Source organism: Botrytis porri (assembly GCF_014898465.1).
Source record: "Botrytis porri strain MUCL 3234 chromosome Unknown BPOR_010, whole genome shotgun sequence".
Lineage (NCBI taxonomy): Eukaryota > Fungi > Ascomycota > Leotiomycetes > Helotiales > Sclerotiniaceae > Botrytis > Botrytis porri.
Window position 1 is genome coordinate 1159287 of NW_024066084.1, and position 18991 is coordinate 1178277.

Genomic DNA, 18991 nt, shown 5'->3' on the forward strand with positions numbered 1-18991 from the left:
GCTTCCATGGATTGTTACAAATTTCAGCGGTACACTTTCCTAGGTACATCATCTGCATAAATGAACACCGAGCCTTCGCGTTCCCGAGGCCTCTCTAGAATAGCCGATCTTTGATTTTCCACCTCATAATACCTCTCGCCTTCTGCCACTGTAGGCTGATGACTGCGAGGAATTATTTCCGTGGGACGAACACTAAATTCCCGACGAGGAGGTGCCATAACCTCGCGACGAACTTCAGGGTGAACGCTTGAAGCATACTCCCTAGGAGCCTCTGGTCGGACACTTGAAAGTCTTCCCACATATTCTCTAGGGACTTCATATCTAATGGTTTCTGGTCGCACGCTTTGTGGTCGAGACAAATACTCACGAGGAGCTTCATCATAATGACTGGCTTGACGACGCTCAGGTTGAGCTCTAACTCTAACATATTCTTCGCCTGGTGGTCCCATTGGAGTTGGGCGAACTGAATATTCCCGTTCACGATATGAGCGATATTCGGGTTGGGCGTACTCTGGTTGTGTAATGACACGTCGTGGGGCAGTAACAATGGTAGAGGCTCTTCTGTATAACACTCCATCCTCTTCGAATGTTTCTACTGGTGGGCGAGTAGACATTGTTCTAACAGGGGCACGCTCATAATACAGCTCTCCGTCGTCATGCCTTCTGGCAATTGGAGCAACCGAATGACGCATTGAAGGTGCGGGAGTGGGATCGATGTACTCACGGCCATATGCATCAACAATGATCCTAACAGGTTGACGCGGAGGTCCCATTGGAATTGGTGATCTTCTTTCTCTCACAATCGGCGATCGAGACCTTTCGCGATCAGCATCTGGGCGGACATTCATTCTGGACAATACAGGTCGTTCTCTTTCGGCGTAATATCTAGGTTCCTCGATAAGTTGTCGGTCCACGATGGCGTGAGAGCTTTCTCTAATTGGCCGAGAGTATGGTAAAGCATAAACTGGAGACGCTGGTCTTCTTGTATACTGTCCTCCGCTATCAACTCTTTGATACTCGACTTCATCGCGCTCCACGCGTTGATATATTGGTTCTGGTCGTCGAATCTCTGCATATCGATCTGGGTAGCCTCCCTCATAACGCACGGGAGCTCGAACTTCTTCATATCTTTTAGGGGCGGCTTCCGGTATCACCTCAACTGGCTCATATCTAGGCTCATCATAGTTAAGTTCTGACGCGTATTGATCTGACTGTCGCTGTCTCTTTGGTGGTCGTGGTAGAGGTACAGCAGCAAATGGAGATGGTGAACGGGGTTCTGCCTTGATGTATGGAGAATCCGGTGTATCGTTTTGGCCACTATCATTAGCCTTACGCTTCTTCTTCTTTCCTTTCTTCTTCTCTGAAATCTTTGGTCCATTCGGGGAACTTTCTGCACTGGATAGACCTGAAGCCGCATTTCGGAGTGCAGCAACCTGAGGTTGTTGTGCCTCATTAACGGGAAGGGCATCTCGTAGGATAGGGGGGTCTCTTGCAGTAGCCAATGGTGAGACACGAGCAGGTTGTGGTGCTAGGGGAGATAGATTATGGGCTCGGGTGTTAAGTGGTTGCTGCAAATCCATTTCAGATGCCTTTGCTGGGGCCACTCTATCACCCATCTGCTGAGAACCTGTGCTTTCAGAACCTGTACTCGTACTGTCTTGAGAAAGATCAACAACGCCCGATACTCTACGTGGTACAGCCTTGGGATATGGTACTTCTTGGACAACCTTTCCTCGAAAATCATTTGGAGACTGTTGTTCAGCGGGATGATTGTTCTGGATTCCTAGTGGGCGATACTGTGATTGTGAATGTGTCTGAGATTCTAGATGATTATCTTGGGATAGTAAACTACCAGTCATAACCACATCATTATCTTCAACATTGGTTGTAGGATCAGTTTGAGCTGCCGATTCTTCAATCGAAACCTCACCGCGTACTTGCCCGCTGAGGGTTGGCTTGTGGCTATGCGATGAATTGGAAGGCTCAGGGGTATCATGCTGACTAGAATAGAAAGAATTTTCATCAAACGAATCACTTCCAGCACCCACAGAAGGTTCAACTTCTGGAGCTGTGGCGGGATGAACTATAGCAAGAGCTTTTTGCAAAACTTCGGTAAGATCAAAATTGGGGAGGGATTCAGATGTCTGAAGCAAGGCTTTTTGGGCCAAACGATGTTGGTCCATTTGTTCCCTGAGAGCTCTTTCCAATCTCTGCCTTTGCAATTGTATCTCCGCCTTTATAAGATCATCAGATTTTTCCAACAGAATTGGATTAATCTCTGAAGTTTTCACAGATTTATTAGAAATCGTAGATACTGACTGTTTCGCAATACGGCTGTTTGCCGCGGCAGCACGATAATTGACTGGTGAGTGACTATTCGAGGACGATGCCGAGTCGATGGCTGCTTGCGCATTTGCGCGTATTGCTGATGTGTTAGGTGATGATGTATTACGAGCTAGACTGCTCTGCTTTCCCACTCCTACAATATGAGAAGGGACTTTGACGCGAGGATGAGTTCCTGCAAGAACAGCATCTCGAAATGAAATAATCTTTTCGTACTCCCGAATTTCACGAATATTCTCTGTTGTCAGTGTTACACCATTTGTGCCATTGGTCGGCACAAAAGCAACAGCCCCTTGGGCCATATTTGAAAATAGTGAGCAATAAGATTAATCAACAGTACGAGAAATTGACTTATTGCTTATGCAAGTATTGAGTCTAATAAATGAATTGATGATTGACTATATATGCCAAAGTTGTGTTGTTTGAATGATTATTCGTGTCGATTTTTAAAGGAACAAGGTTGAATGTTAATAAGAAGGTCGAGAAATTATGTCGGCAAGAAAATTAATGGGCAGGTGCAGACTTGTATGACTAAGCGAGGACTTTACCATGGAATTGATAATTACAGCATCCGTACTAAATTGAATATCCGATCGGCCGGCATCGATGTTCCCCCGAATGACTCTTTAGATACATACTATAACCCGAACACTCTCCACATTCTCTTAGTTTTTGTTAATCAATGTATAGCATCTTCAAATGTGCTAGAACTCGCACTTTCCTTTCAGATCCCACAATCACCATCACTAGAACAATTAGATCATCATACTACTTCCTCTATACCTACCCCTATCAACCCTTATTTCACTACCAACAGAATGGGGGATTCACGACCGGTCTTCTTCTTTGATATTGATAATTGTGTAAGCTAATACCTCTAGTTGATACGGTTTCATGATTACTAATCTTTTTGTAGCTATATTCTAAGAGTACGAGCCTCTTTCTTGCCACATCCACACATAATCTTCCAATGCATTGACTGACGCAATACACTCCGAAGGTAAAAAGGTTCATGACCACATGACCGATTTGATCGATGCCTATTTCATGAAACATCTTGAGCTCAGTCGAGAAGATGCCTATAAGCTCCATCAAGAATACTACCAAACCTATGGTCTCGCCATCGAAGGTTTAGTACGCCACCACAAGATTGATGCTCTGGAATACAATCGTCAAGTAGATGATGCCGTCCCATTGGAAAGCATTCTTTCAGTGGACCCAAAGCTCCGCAAGCTACTCGAGGACATTGATAGGTCCAAAGTCAAGCTCTGGCTATTCACCAATGCTTATGTTACCCATGGAAAACGTGTTGTCCGTCTACTCGGAGTAGAAGATTTGTTTGAGGGTATGACATACTGTGATTACGCTCAAGAAAAGATGATTTGCAAACCTTACAAAGAATCATTTGAAAAGGCCATGAGCGAAGCTGGAGTAAAGGAGTTCAAAGATTGTTATTTTGTCGGTAGGTTCTTTCTGAGCCAGATTTCATCTTATTGCTACTCACACATTTCAGATGACTCGCTTATAAACTGCGAGGCAGCTTACAAACTTGGTTGGACAGCAGCTCACTTGGTTGAGGAAGGTGTGAAATCACCCGCGAAGCCAGTAGCAAATTTCCAAATCAGCACCTTGGAAGAACTGAGAACTGTCTACCCGCAGTTCTTCACCACTACATAAAGCACTGATGATGTGACAAGAAGTATTCAACATTCCTAGGGAAGTAGTTCTCATTAATAAAGTGCACAACCAGAGAGAGTGCAACGTTTGTTCTTCTGTAGAATAGACTAGATCAATACATAATACGTGTTCCTTCTTGAGCTTCTTGGGGACTATCTCAATCATCCTCATTGAAAAATCTTATAACTCAGTATTTCTATCATCTAAAAAGCACATTGATTTCCATCAGCTAGGGTTGCAGTGGCCACAGTCCTACCATGTCATAACGTTGTGTGTTTATACGAACGTAAGGAGCTGAGAACAGTCAACTGTCTTGGTTTGCGACACATCGCTCGACCACAGACTTTTTTTATCCTCAAAACCTCATTCTCTGACCACTTCCATATTCCTAAACGCCTTGCACTCACCCAAACGCCGAATTTTACAGGTATAAATTTATTCGAGAAAAGGGCGCGATAACGGTCGATTCACGGTCTCTTCACACTTCTTATAACTCCCTCCAATCTAGCCAGAACGGCTTCTTTTTCCTTCAAAGCCTCTTTCCTCCTCTCTTCTTCTTCTTTCAGTTCTTGCTCCAATCTTAAAATCGTCTGGTGCTGCTTGGTCTCGCTGTCTTCTAGCCCCGGTAGTGCTGATATAAGTACCTCGATTTGTTGCTCCTTGATGATAAGATCCCGTGCTAATTCTAGCTGGCCTTCTTTAAATTTGTCCGCAGGTAATGGCTCTACTATAGTAAAAGGATGAGTCAAAATTGGCATATGAAAGGGGCTGGCAATCTCACAGCCGTCTTCATTTGGCAATGCTTCGCCGGATTCGTCCTTCTTGGCATCTTTTCGGACCATGTCGGTTGGGCTGAGAGTTTGGTAGTCATGGTGCTTGTTAACCCATACCAGCGATGCGACGAATTGAAGAGCGAGCTAAGTAATGTCAGTGGTTGGATGTGTATATTTTTTGATTATGAACTAGACCTCATCAATCGCTTCTTGAAGTTGTGTCAATCGATCAGCCATGACTTGTTGCCAGAGGAAAGGAGATTAGTGTTGTAGGATCTCCAAACAGAAGCTCCAGAGCGTACACGAATTGATGTCAGCCTTGCAGACAATCTCATGCGGGGAGGTGTCCATAACGGGTTTAGCCGATTAGAGGTCATCGGCCGTAGCCTTACATAATTTCCGGTTTCCGAGCATCGATATCAGAGAAGGTAAAAAAAATATGTACAAAACATTCTCATACTACATATTTATTCCTGCCGCCCGTCTTCTTTTCCGAAAGAGTGTATGCAGGTACCCAATAACAGCCCGCTTTTACATCCGTTCTGCATTACTTAGGACGAACTACGCTGTGGAGGATTATGCTAGTCACATGATACTAGCAAACTCAGCCAAATCTCCATGTTTTTAGCACGTTCTCATCTGCGTTTCTTGCGATGGAGCAAGCAATCATCACGCAGATGTTTTGCAAACAGTGCAACAGCAACTACATCCAAAACTAGTGTCGAAGTAGATGATATAGCGTACCCTAACTTACAGAATGCAGAACATCATGATCTGGCCAGTTTTCTAGAATATGCATCACGCAACAACATGGACACAGGCAGTACTACATATGTAGGGACTCATTATGAATATACGGTTAAGCAAGCATTGGAGCGATTGGGAATGTCTCTCAGGCAAGTTGGTGGAAGATCAGACTGCGGCATTGATCTTCTTGGAACTTGGTCATTACCTACAGCTCCACAACCATTAAAAGTCCTCATACAATGCAAAGCATTTGCGTCTAAAATGAAACCAGCTCAAGCTCGTGAACTAGAAGGGACCTTCGTAGGTGCTCCGCAAGGATGGAGATCATCTAGTGTAATGGCATTTTTGGTTTCGCAGCAAGCAGCAACCAAAGGTGTAAGAGAAGCTCTAGGCAGGAGTCAATGGCCGATGGGTTATGTACTGTGCGGAGCGGATGGAAAGGTTATGCAGATGTTGTGGAACCGAAAGGCAGCTGATGAAGGACTGGGGGGCTTAGAAGTTGAGATGCAGTATGCTGGTGGTGATCGGAATGAAAAGGAAGTCATTTTGACACACAAGGGAACGGCTATCAAAAATTGATACATTGTTTGATGCGACCAAAGTTGAGCGCGCTATTCGGTAGTAAGACATAAGTCGGATCGTTTGCTCTTCAGTTCCCAAAGAGGAACAATTGCTTCAGCAAATAGCTTGTCGTCTTTGTCCCACAGTCGACAAAATCTGGATTGTGAATACATTTGCGGAGAGGTCCCATGTATCCACTTCTCTTCTTCTTTACAAAATTCAGCCTGCCTTGCGAACGATCATTGATCAGCTATTACAACTGATATCACCTACGAGGATTTATTCTTGGCCGCTGCGAGACACGTTCTAAGCGATTACGATGTGTTATCAAGTCATCCGATTATTTGAGTGCACTCACCAAAGCCCCTCCATAGATATACCATGCAAGCAGCCATCGGAAAACTGTGGTGGTATCTTTCTGAGACAGGAGATTGAAGATACGAAAGGACTATGTGAGGTAAATGTTGCTTATTGGGTTCCATAGCTAGTCATGATCTAACACGTTGTTAGAGATGTCAGGAAGCTACGGAGATCAGAGGATCTAGGACAGAGCCGGAAGATGAGGGTTATTGGTCATGACTCTTGTCCGAAGTGTGGAAAAAGGAACGCTCGATGTGCTCATGATGACGAATGACCTTGAAGGATTAGAAACATGGATTATCCTGAAATAGTCCAACTCTCTCAAGAGCAAACACTACATCACACTCCTCAAAATAACATCGCGTTTTGATCTTGAAGATTCTACTTGGTTCTCGTGACACATAATTTTTTTACTTGAGTTCCTTTGTGTACATAACACTTCATTTAATATCATAAGGTGTTTTCATCCAGCCTGAGCCTTCTCATTGGTAGACGACAGCAAAAGATCTTGACAATAGTAGAGCGAGATATTTATGTCACCAGCTTCAAGGTACAATCTTGGAATGCACCGCAACAATGAATGCTTCTCCAACTCTGTCCATGGATTATCAAGAGCCCTTTCTGCAGTAGACTGGATCTTATCTAAAAGTTGTTATCCGTAGGCATCAATGCCTACGCGGAGGTCGCGCTGTTGGTTTTAGTCCATCACGCTGGTAGTATAAGTCAATCCTAGAAGCCATGAAAAACTCTTTTCCGAGTTTTGATACTGCTCGGCCTGGGGAGGCCTTGTTCACCTATGCAAGATCCCGGCACAGATCCTATAGGGCAAATTTAGTTTCAAGTGAAGTTGCTAGTTTAGACAGTTTATCTTGTAGATGAAGAGCCTGGACACAATGTGGTCGAGCAGCTTCGAGCATTCAGATTCAGTATTTATATGTAGAGATGTTAGAAAGGGACTTGAATTGATTTGTTTCGTTTTTGCTAGAGAAGCTAATCATTACGTGATCTCCCATTGGCTGGTGTAATTTCAGAGGTATCAGACATCAGGAGATTGGGGAACCGTTTCTTGATAAAGTGCTGGAGGTATTAAGGGGATGATAAAGGCTCAATATACGTATGACCAAAGAAGAACTTCGTTATTGGGATCTTTCTGTGAGAATAATGTACCTCAGCAACTTACAGAATGTTCCAGAGATGAAGACGAAATAGGAAGTGTGGCAGTAGTATGACTTCAACATCCAAACGACTTGGAGGGAGTGAGGCATGCTTACTATAGGGAGAAAGGACCAGGACTTGTCGAAAGTCGGCTAGACCTTTAGAGACTGTGAATCATCAAGAGGTGAATCAACGTGTCAAAAAAAGCGTGGACCTATCTTCCTGCTAGGATGCTAAGTAATCCTTGGAAGTGCTTAAATACTCGTCGTATAGTCCTACTCTTTGAATTCCAAAAGTGTGACAAGTAAGATGGGAATACTACAAAAGTTCGTGTCTTGTTTCTCTCTTGCTCATTGGCCGTAGTTCAAATTTCAAGCTCCTGGAAAAAGTTGTAAACGGTTAGCTCTCGCTATCAATTCTTGGAAGACTATGATACTTTTCTCTTCGAATGGTTGTTCGTCTGCATTTATGAACGAGCGGCAATAAATACGCCAGACCAGCAGTTGACAACAATGAAGTTCAATTTCTTGAGCCTCTGTACTTCTCTTCGCTTCTTGAAAATATAGGCGGAAACCGGATAGAAGAATTCTGTAAATGAATCAACTCAACCACTAATCCCTTCTTTTCTTTTTGCAGTGATCTCCAAGAGTGAACTACTTCTCGGTATTGACTGCAAAGGAAAGAACTCACTCCTTTTTATAGATCTTTCTTCTTTATCTCATATTACATCCAATCCATCATTCTCACTCTACAGTGAGTACCCGCCTCCTACTCGGAGACCAACCCAGAAACAGGAGAAGAGAGATTTCAGATTTGTAGTGTCCATAAATACAGCCGTGTCCAGCTCAAATGAAACACTCAATTGCAAACAATTAACACGAGACACAAAAGACAGTGAGGTTTTGAATTTGAATTATCTGTTGAACGTCTACGCATTGCCAAATGAGTTATACGTGTAAAATGGGGTTAAGTAACCATGTTTTTAAATTCGTAATCCTTCCTATGAGAGAATGACAGTGACACATGCATACATTGGATAATTGATGATTGATAGTGTAAATCAGTTCAACGATAAAGTAACTTCTGCCGTCAATGATCAACACTGTAAAGTAATCTCAACGGAATAACACTATTTATTGATCTCCCTCAACTAATCCTTGAAGTTATATCATTGCTGTTAACGAACGCAACGTTTAATACTGAATTGCTACTCTTTCAACCCTCGCACCAACCCCCAATTACCACAACCATTATGATCTTCGGAGATCTGAATAAATCTTGAGTCTATACAGAAAAAAAGATCCGAGATATATTAAGTGGTAATTTATAGATGGAAATGGAGAGTGGAAATGAAAAGTGAAGAGGAGTGAATCATTCACTGCTTACATATGTGCATCTGGATATGATCACAAGACCTTGTGCATATTAAGTCTCCAGAGCACCGGTATCGAGGAAACAACGGCGATCCAGATGGATTTGTATTTAGCTAGTTCATCATATGTGAAAGTTCATTGCATCCCCTTTTTCCATGAATGAATTTTACATACTCGCTTAGGGGATTGTAAGCATTTGAAGTTTACATACCTAGGTACTTGGGGTTGACGGTCGCCACTCTGAAACAGGTTCTATCAAAGGAGACGAGGACCAGATTGCCTAACTTCCATGGATCTTCGTCTAGGGCTTTTGCGGTTGTATGCTGTTGTAATATGATATCTCAATACACTTGTGCGAAAAGGAGAGTAAGTCATCTCTTGTGACCAGAACTCCAAAGGTTGTGGTTTAATGATACGTGAACGTTTCTTCCAGTAACAGAAATGGAAGTTTGAGTAAGCATTGTCTGTTTTATAGGAACGATTAATGAGAAAGAAGACAACCGATTCTGGCGTACATAGGTAGTCAGAATTTTACTTTTGGAGGGAGAATGAGTGAATATATGAAGATGTGTATGTGAATCATTGTAGTGTAATTCTGATCAGGGGGTTAGAGACCAATTATAATGAATAGTCATTGAATACATTTGACTGAAGTCTATAAGAAGGATTTCTGACCCCAGTGTTTGATCAACATTAATCTAAAATGGCTTGCATTCAGAAGACTCTGGTTTGGTTATACGGTCCCATAACAACATGGAAAAGGACACGGGAGATTCGCTTGAATGTGAGGGGCAAACTCGAATGCAGATGTACACTCCAAACTTCACTTCTTTATACGTCATCCCATATAATCACATAAGTATCACCTATGTCATCCCATCACTACTTCGAAATAGTTGATACCTACTGGTAGCAACCAAATGACAACGAATAGAGACGAGAATACGAAAACACCAAGAACTCATATCCCCCAAACACAAAACCCGAGCCAGAACCTCCAGGTTCTGTTTTTCTTCAAAGGCTTCGTCAGCAGGGGTACTACCTCGAAGGTCGTCTGGAGGGGGTTCCTCTTCACTTTCGACTCTACACTGAGCAACTTGGACAATCTATCAGAGCTTTTTATACATGCCTCAGCTATTCGAAGAAATACAAGTGAATATCCGAGAATCTGGAGTGGGGACTGGGTAGCTTACCTATCTAGGTATATACGGGCACGAAAATCACATTCAAATTCTTAAGACGTGTGAGATTGTCTATAACGAGACATCTTCATGGCTTAACTTTTTGGCCAATTGAAATAGTATGTTGGATACTCTAGGGGAAAGAGTAATGAGATGTGATTCTTACACACGATTTGTGCGGCGATTGTGTTTCATCTATTCCAGATAGATGATAGTATTTGAATGGAACGATCATGAATCTTGGTATGATATAAAGTGACAACAAGAATTTATATCGATGATAGTGCTCCAATCTCTATCAATCAAAACATGGCTAAAGCGGATATTTAGAATTCCACATCAGATAATTTGTAGAGCCATCGTCAAACTTAGCAAATTGTATGCTCTCCCGCGCCTTGTGGTATGGAGCGTGCGCTTGGAAACACATCCCAGAGTCTGGGAATCTTCCACCACATGAACTACTTGTACCTCTAGCGCAGCAAACACTAAACAATGAGTGAATAAACTTACTTCAAGACTAGGTATCTATAGAGCAAGCCAAGGAGAAACCCAATCCGCATCCATGGATATACATGTGAATCATCAAAAGACAAATCGGATCTAGCGATTCGGCTAACCTCTAAGAGAAGCCAAACTAGCAAGTGTTGAGTCTGTGAATCATGTCAAGGGAGATACTTTGAGGATTCATCTATCTAAGATCTCGCTTTTTGTGTATACAATACACGAGAAAGAGAAACAGCTTTTTGCGAATCGTAGAAATTCTCAAGGAAAGCGGAAAATGACGACGATGGTGTGTTTCTTAGGCTTTGATGATTATCATCTGTAAGATACTGTAAATTTTCCCTATTGAACATCGAGCTTGAGGAGTACTCCTGGTATTGAACTTCAACCATATTGTTGTGACTTCTTGTCACTGTGTCTATTCATCATCACTGTGATCATTTGTCATCACCGATTCTTCCATACATCCGATCTCCCTGCGCCGAATCAAATCATTGAATAACAAATATGCAAATCCATACAATAACCTTCTCAGCTCTATCATATCAAACCTCGTAATAATTCTCTCTCTCTGCAATGCATAAAAGATATCTGCCTCGTATTATTCATACCTATCCTACCATCTCAAAACTCGAGAATTTATACAAAGATTTGTATAGTAGCACAAAGACAGGGTAGAAATAAGTCTAATCCAACGAGCAAGCGCTTCTGGATATTAGGATTACAGGGAGAAGAAAGTGAATATCCTCTTTCTTGTATATATGTGTAAGCTCTCATCTATATTCAGAGTTCATGCGATGGTACAATAGTATGTATATATGTATATATGTCTAATTCATGAATCATTACTTCTTCCACGGTTCTTGATATTAGTACCAGAGTACGTATTCAACAGTACTCATCCTCACCCCCCCAAACCCTCACAACCCTCTCATCAACTCCCCAATCGTAATCGGTTTCCTAACCGCATTTGAAAATCCCTCATGAAACGTAACCCACACCTTCTTTTCCGGTTCTTTCTTCTCTCCATCCCCCCTCTTCTCTCCCTTCCCTACCCCTCTGTCTTCCAATACCCGCCCAAAAAAATCCTTCTTAATCTCATTCCCCGTCGCCACCCCCCAGAACCTTCTTCTCACCCATCCCCTTCCCAAACTTTCCCTTCTCAAAAGAATATTCCTCATCCCCTCCATCCACATTCCCCATCTTAAACCTCGCCTGTCTCGCCTTATTCTCCCTCACAATAATATTTTTCTGATATTCCTGATCTAGAACCTGTCTCACCGCATATCGCACATTTGTCGCATCATTTTTGATCGGCGATGTCAAGAACGTAACCAACGTATCAAGAGGAGGTTCCATCCTATAAACCCACTCACTCGCCCCCCATTTCGCACCTACATCACTACCCTCCAGTCTTCCCCTTTCAAATATGACCCCGATTTCGCTCATAACATCAACAGCTCGTTTAACCATCCTTTTCTCAGAATCCTTGCGTACACTCGCTATACCTTTCGTTTCGCCACTTCCTCCTACGATGACAGGTTTTACTTCTGGACTTATCATGCGTACAACATATGGTAATAAATCCATAGCTATATCCTCGCAACTTCTAAAACTTCTCAGAAGTTTCGCATCAAGTTGAGATTGTAGTTCTTGAATTGTACTTCTGTTCAACTTTTCCATTTCAAAGGCCGAGAAATCAGCACGTGGGCCGGTGAATGGTAAGGGCTCTGCTTCTGGTTCAGCATCTTCGTCATTTTTATTCCACTTCTTGTTTGGTTGGTTATCGGAACGGAAATAGTGACGAGCGGGTGATGCAAATAAATGATGCCATGCTAGAACGGGTTGAGTAAGATAACCTGCCAATTCCCACTCCTGACCTGAAAAGACGCGTGATGAACAACTATCATGAAAGTGTAACCACTCGTAAGCAGCATCTGGTTTGGAAAGTATGGAGTCATCATTGAAGGGTTGATTAGGATATTCACCAAAAATATCGGTCATGATCCTATCAGTATCACCACTCGTCTCAATCATGGAGCCAAGACGCTCCATACCTGCTTTCCGAGTAAGTTCAGCAACACCCAGCTGCGTCTTTGGCCCTGTATTGAATGCGTCGTCGGGTACTATGTTTTTGAAACTTGTTGGTCGAGGGAAACCAGCTCCTTCAAGAAACACGCGGTTTACAACTTCTTTGATACCTCCACGTCCAACAGCCCGAGATCCACCTCCACCATGAGATAGATCACCAGTCATGTTTTGTTCAACCCACTTTCTAGTCAAGCGAGGTCTTTCGCCTTTAGACTCGGTTCTGAGTTTCCCTGCTGCCCATTCTCCCACTACCAAAATGCTTCGTAAATCCCCTTCCCCAGTTCCTTCAGCCCCTTTCTTATTATCCATGGGACTTATTCCCCACGTTGCTTCACATAATCGGCGAATAGCGTCACTATCACAGGATACTCCTTCCTTCTCAAAAACTGTTTGCATTCGCTGAACAACAGCATCTAATGGTGGCTTCCGGATATGTATGATTTCGGCGAAACTGGAATTGCGTAGCGGTCTCAAAGATGGATGATACACATCGTTACAAACCAAAATCAAGGGTCTTAAAAGTCGAAAATCATCACCTTTCTTTTTCTTCGAGTAATCGGTATTCGTGCCCACTGTCGAAGAATTCTTTTGATCCAGAAGTACCAGATCAATGAGAGCCTTGATAAATCCACCCTCACCCGATCCCCCAGCACCTCCTACAACTCCATCAACTTCATCCACGATCACACAGAGTGGGTGGGCATTCTTCGATACATGTCCAGATTTCGATGTAACAGTCGAACCAGTCTTGACATTTTCCGTGCCAACACTTGTTCGAATTCGACCTTTTACTACATCTCGACTTCGTTCATCACTAGCATTAATTTCCATAACTTCATAACCAGCTTGCCTAGCACAAACATGTGCCAAAGTAGTTTTGCCAAGACCGGGGGGTCCCGTAAGTAACAGGATCTTGCGATGAGGCTTTTCATCATCTGGTTCCCCGAACTTCTTCGTTGGTGCTACTTTAGGTTTTCCAGATTTAGGGAAAACAATAGGATCCCAAGATTTGAGCCATCGTAGTACCTGACGGTGTGTGCGATCGTCTCCACAAAGTTCCATGAAATTTCTTGCCCGATATTTCTCAGTCCACATCAATGTCTTGCGCGGTTTTTTCCCTACAAGATTCTCAATCGAGGGTATGATTTCGTTCCCGGTCTTAGCTTTACTTGATTCCTTCGCCTTAGTCTCCTTTGAAGCTTCCTCGACCAATTCAGATATATTTATCCCATAGTAACTCTTCTTTGCTTTTCCAGCCTTTGTCACGGATCTAGCTGCTACCAATTTCTCGAACGATATCGGTGCAGCCTTCTTCTTCAAATTTATTGAGAAAGACTTCCCTGAGCATGTTTGTATGTCTCCAGCTTTTCTCGTTATGTTGTTCAGGAAGGCTGGCAACGTGGAGGTATTAATATCACTCCCAGTAGAATTTGCTGAAGGTTCGAAGGCAGGTTTAGGCAATTGTGTGTCTCGCGAAACCTCTACTGAATCTTCCTCGTTTTCCTCGTCAGATTCGTCAATCATGAAACCGCCGACAGTTTGGCGTGGCCCTGTCCGTGAAGGTTGTACCCCAGAAACCTGTGCGAGGTCATTTTGTGATTCTTCTTCTGGTATAATGATTGGATCAGAGGATTTCTCAGTCATCCGTCTCTTTGCCGCAGGTTGTTCAAAGTCCTCCTCAACATCTGAGCCATCATCTAACAGAAACCCTCCAACATTAAATGGCTTCCTGAGATCCGACGCTTTTACTGGGTGTGGCCTTTTTATTGGAGTTGGTGAGGAACTTTGAGGGTATTCAATTGGCGATGATACTAAAGGCATTTTGGAATTCGGCGGGGAGGAGGGTATAAAGAAGGGATGTTGCTGCTTCGAGGAAGTTATGCGGACGGGTGATTCTTTAAAGGAATAAGCATTATAATTCCCAAAGTCTTCCAAGGAAAATCAATAGTCTCTAACCCTGAATATGATCCGCCTCACTTTGAAAAGCCTCTGCGGTTTTCCAAGCCCTATGTTGAATGACTTCCCTTTCCCTATTCTTTCTCAGTCGAGTTTCCTCTTCAAGTAAATGTAAAGCTTCGAATTCGTCCGATTGAGTGTTTGACGGTAGATTTAGAGGGACGAATGAATCCTCCCAATCTTCGAGCAATGCTGGATCAGAAGTTGGAGGTAAATCTGGCGTTGAAGTATATTCCATTGAATTATTCAAGCAATGTTCCATAACCATATAAATTTAATTCACCAATTCCACAGCTGATTGTGTACGTAGTTCCTTATCGAAAAGCGCGAAAAGCGCGCATAACGCGTTGATGGATACGCGACACGAAAGAATACTTACGGGGAAGGTACTCACGTGGTACTTTAGCACTGTGTTGAGGACCCCTGATGCTACATAATCACATTAATAAGAGAAATGGAATGGTTCATGCAATCAACAGGATCCTTGCAATCGGAGGTCGGTGGTCGGTGGTCGGTGGTCGGAGATAAACAAGAAGCCATCTTATCGTTATCTAACGGAGTGATAACTTACAAGTACCTAGGTAGTAGGTACGACAGTGAACATTAACATTCTTCTCCTTCTCGTATATAGCGGTATCTCTACGCTTGATATATGATGTAGACCAAGAAGCCTTTCTCTTGCGCAGTCTTATGATAACTTGGCCATGGTCATGTCAAAGTCTATGTGTACGTACCTAGCATATCGTCCTTCCATTGATACCATCACGTGACTACCCTCCCACTTCTCCCACTAGGTACCAGGGACTAGATAATCTCCAATTCTTTCACCTCCCGATGCCAATATCCCCGCTTTTTGCTCATTCAGGAAGCAAATCACTCGACTCCGTTCCTCCTCACAGTCGTCCAGTCCAGCTTTCCCATTATTCCTCATATGCCCGAACCATCAATCGCATCAATCGCATCAATCGCATTCTCGCCTGCCCTCTTTTTCCTTTCTTATTTTCAATCCACTCCTTGTATATTGATAGATCCGTTGAGCCAAGCTGCCGATACGGAATAACCTTGGAATACAATAATACAATAATACAGACAGGGGAAATTCGGAAACAGTGTGCAGTTCGGTTCCTGAAGATGGATCAAAGAAGTGTACCTATTGGCCCCATTGGCTCTCTGGGACCCAATGGACCGAATGGACCGAATGGACCAATCTCCCCCGCATTCGTATACAATGGCACAATTACATACGCGTCAACAACATCCCCGACAGTGACCGATACCACTTTCACGGCTTCGCCAGTAACAAGTCCAATCCAAAGGGAAGACGGTCTGACTGCAGAACCTCCCAAGAAGAGACAAAAGCGTAATAAGCCTACCTTATCATGTGTCGAATGTGTAGAACGTAAAACAAAGGTTAGTTGTACTCTGCATTGTCTTTTTTTCCGACTCTTGAGTTCCAACGACAGACATGATCATCAAATTCTAAGCAGAGTTGCTCCTATGTGTTCTACTCGCAATATACACGGCGCTAGACACTGCGCTACATACTGCGCGAAGTCTTGTAATTTATCTTGGTCAAAGTTGAACAAATCAATCACGATTCTTCTCTCCAGTCTTTGTTCCTTCCTTTCGATGGGTCATGCAATTACATCGGAGAATATGGGAAAAGGATGACATTCTCCCGGTTGTCCTGCTGTAACCCACCTGGGGATCCACCTCCACACTTATTATCATTTCCACCTTATCGTTTAGGTTTTGGCGCTATGTATTATATGTATCATTCACCAACTTTATTGCGTTAGCTCTAAACTCTCCTATTCGTCTAGTAATTTATGGAAATGCGTATTAATTGTTATCTAGTGCGATAGGGGTCGGCCAAATTGTCTTGCATGTAAGTATAAGTATGTTTCAATCTGGATAAACGATAATAACATAGCCTCTAGGTATTAAGCGACAATCACAATGCGTATATCATCCAACAGCAAACATACTCGAGTTAGTATCACCTTGATCACTTCTGCATAATATCTAACAGTATCTTTAGGGAGACAAATAGGACGACTGCAAATGCTCGACGTATGACCAAACCACCAAAGAAGTTGGGTCCTGGAGCAGGAAACCTTGTCGAGCGACCAAGACAAGCACCAGATCCAAGCGAGAGAAGTGCATCTAGGGGCTCCGTTTCTTCATCTACTGGTCTGCTTTCTAATGTACCGTACTCGCACCCGAAAGCCTCGAATGTTTTTGGCATTGGCTCAGAGCACCCCTTTGCAAATTATTGGACTTGTCAAGGAGGACTTCCGGAAGTGATCTCGGTGTTACCAGCCAAGGACCAAGCAGATATCTTGATGGAACGATATTTCGAATGTGTTGATCCCGTTTATCCTATGCTTCACAGACAAACTTTTTATGCCGATTATGAGCATTTCTGGTCACTAGCCGGACCCGAAAGAGATAGAACAGATGCTGCTTTAGTTGCTATGATATTCTCTATGATAGCTTTGGGGACACAATTTGTCAATAATTCTCCACCAAAGGAACGACAACAAACTGCCGAGTTTTATGTATCAGCTGCTCACCAATCGCTTCGTCTCGGTTCATATCTCAATAAAGCCTCGATGCGCTCAATTCAAGCCATGGTTCTTATCACATATTTCCTCATCAACGACAATCACGCTTCTGATGGATGGGCTTTCGCTGGTATACTAATTCGACAATCTTATGCTATGGGTCTCCATCGCGATCCTAACATTGTCACTCCAAATGCATCTATCTTTGATAAACAACAACGCCGAAAACTTTGGCAAGCAGTCCTGCTCCAAGATACCTTCCTTACCGTTCTACTTTCTCTCCCGCCAAGCGCAACACACACAGACGTCAACGTCGAAGACCTCATCGATGATTCCGGCTCAATCGCTAACTGCGATCCAAACGATACAGCTTATATACGCGGATGTTGGACCCTCGCTAACCTCGTCCAAGAAAGCATCTGCTCTCCCCGCTCGCTAGACCTCCCCATCTGTCCCACCGCCCGCCAAAAACACAAACTCATCTCCGATTTCAAAGCCGTCTATCGTTCTTTCCCAGATGTCTTTCGCTCTTGGAACCGCGATTCCATTTCTGTAGTAGCAGAAACTAACAAGCGTCTGGTACGACAAACACTCTTCTTGACGAGTAATTACTTCCATAACGTGATGTTACTCCATTCAAGCGAAAGCCCCGAAGTCCAACCAGATGTTCGAGGAACTTTAACTGCGGCTCACGAAGCTATCAACGCGTTCTTCCTCCTCTATGAACTCTTCGAGAGCGAAAGTAAAGTTTGGTGGGTTTTTAATCACCGCGCATTTTTGGAATGTATGATGATTGGAAATACATTGCAGGAGGTGGCTAAAGATGAAGATGGAGCGGAGAAACTGGGGAAAGATCCATTGTTTGTTAGGGCTAAGGGGGATATTGGTATGCTTCTTTTCTTTTCTTTCCTTTCTTTTCCCCTCGTGATGACAGAAACTTGTTCTTGGATGAGTATGCATGCTGATAATCAAATAGTCCGCATGATCGATATTATGACCAAAATCGGCGACGGAGATAACGGTTCACAAGTTGCGAGGACGAGAGTCCAGGTTTTGAGTGATTATGTGTGAAGTCGTTCCTTACTCCCTTCATGGGTTTAAACTGGTTGTAGCTTTCTCCTGGATTTCTGAATTGCTAGGAGAGAAGGTTGAGTGAGTGAGTGAGTAGGCAGATAGATATGTTGGAGTTGAAATGTTGGAAGTGAAAGAAGAGAGGATGAAGGGAGGAGATGGAAGATGGAGGATGGAAGGAAGATATGAAAGATGGGAACTGGAAGGTAGGAGAGAGAAAATCAACGGAGAAGATAACGTATGAAAAACATGCGAGTGCGAATTGTCAATAGGAATACGGATATGGAGTCAGGAGGCTCATGTAGATAGATATACAGTTTAAGTAGCGTAGGGATAGGTAGAGTAGGTAGGATAGGATAGCAAGGATTAGGATACAAGTGAGTGAGTGAGTACGTAAAACAGGAAGGTGTTATAGGATTGAACATGATGAATTCGGAAGATAGAAGAGAAGAGGAATGAATAGCAATGAAGATTCTGTACACATTGTTTTTTTTTGCCTTACTTTCATATCACGTATCATGCATATCATCTCATATCTCATAAATCTAGTAACTCGTCAAAAAACACAACGTAATTATAATACCCGCCTAGGTAGGTATTCCCTCTCTGCCCGCCCCGATTTCTCATCTCATCTC

The 18991-nt window shown here is 43.2% G+C and overlaps 7 protein-coding genes across 7 annotated transcripts; 4 read left to right on the forward strand and 3 right to left on the reverse strand.

The window, feature by feature from the left end:
• Window positions 1-23: 23 nt before the first annotated feature.
• Window positions 24-2645, reverse strand: EAF01_007788 (uncharacterized protein; the record flags this gene model as incomplete). The annotated part of the gene is made up of 1 exon (XM_038916044.1): window positions 24-2645. The coding sequence occupies one exon, from the start codon at window positions 2643-2645 to the stop codon at window positions 24-26; it is 2622 nt and encodes an 873-aa protein (XP_038768515.1).
• A 516-nt stretch (window positions 2646-3161) lies between these two features.
• On the forward strand, window positions 3162-4020 carry EAF01_007789 (uncharacterized protein; the record flags this gene model as incomplete). Its single annotated transcript, XM_038916045.1, has 4 exons — window positions 3162-3206; window positions 3260-3272; window positions 3344-3805; window positions 3857-4020. The coding sequence occupies 4 exons, from the start codon at window positions 3162-3164 to the stop codon at window positions 4018-4020; spliced, it is 684 nt and encodes a 227-aa protein (XP_038768516.1).
• A 467-nt stretch (window positions 4021-4487) lies between these two features.
• On the reverse strand, window positions 4488-5030 carry EAF01_007790 (uncharacterized protein; the record flags this gene model as incomplete). Its single annotated transcript, XM_038916046.1, has 3 exons — window positions 4488-4747; window positions 4802-4937; window positions 4989-5030. 3 exons carry the CDS (start codon window positions 5028-5030, stop codon window positions 4488-4490), a joined length of 438 nt encoding a protein of 145 aa, XP_038768517.1.
• Window positions 5031-5411: 381 nt separating this feature from the next.
• Window positions 5412-6119, forward strand: EAF01_007791 (uncharacterized protein; the record flags this gene model as incomplete). Its single annotated transcript, XM_038916047.1, has 1 exon — window positions 5412-6119. The coding sequence occupies one exon, from the start codon at window positions 5412-5414 to the stop codon at window positions 6117-6119; it is 708 nt and encodes a 235-aa protein (XP_038768518.1).
• A 301-nt stretch (window positions 6120-6420) lies between these two features.
• EAF01_007792 (uncharacterized protein) lies at window positions 6421-6680 on the forward strand (the record flags this gene model as incomplete). Its single annotated transcript, XM_038916048.1, has 2 exons — window positions 6421-6558; window positions 6612-6680. The coding sequence occupies 2 exons, from the start codon at window positions 6421-6423 to the stop codon at window positions 6678-6680; spliced, it is 207 nt and encodes a 68-aa protein (XP_038768519.1).
• A 4911-nt stretch (window positions 6681-11591) lies between these two features.
• On the reverse strand, window positions 11592-15009 carry EAF01_007793 (uncharacterized protein; the record flags this gene model as incomplete). Its single annotated transcript, XM_038916049.1, has 3 exons — window positions 14719-15009; window positions 11882-14657; window positions 11592-11823 (listed from the first exon to the last, which is right to left on the reverse strand). The coding sequence occupies exons 1-3, from the start codon at window positions 14984-14986 to the stop codon at window positions 11592-11594; spliced, it is 3276 nt and encodes a 1091-aa protein (XP_038768520.1). The 5' UTR covers window positions 14987-15009.
• Window positions 15010-15849: 840 nt separating this feature from the next.
• Window positions 15850-18822, forward strand: EAF01_007794 (uncharacterized protein; the record flags this gene model as incomplete). Its single annotated transcript, XM_038916050.1, has 5 exons — window positions 15850-16128; window positions 16576-16606; window positions 16659-16710; window positions 16760-18171; window positions 18262-18822. The coding sequence occupies 5 exons, from the start codon at window positions 15850-15852 to the stop codon at window positions 18354-18356; spliced, it is 1869 nt and encodes a 622-aa protein (XP_038768521.1). The 3' UTR covers window positions 18357-18822.
• Window positions 18823-18991: the final 169 nt, after the last annotated feature.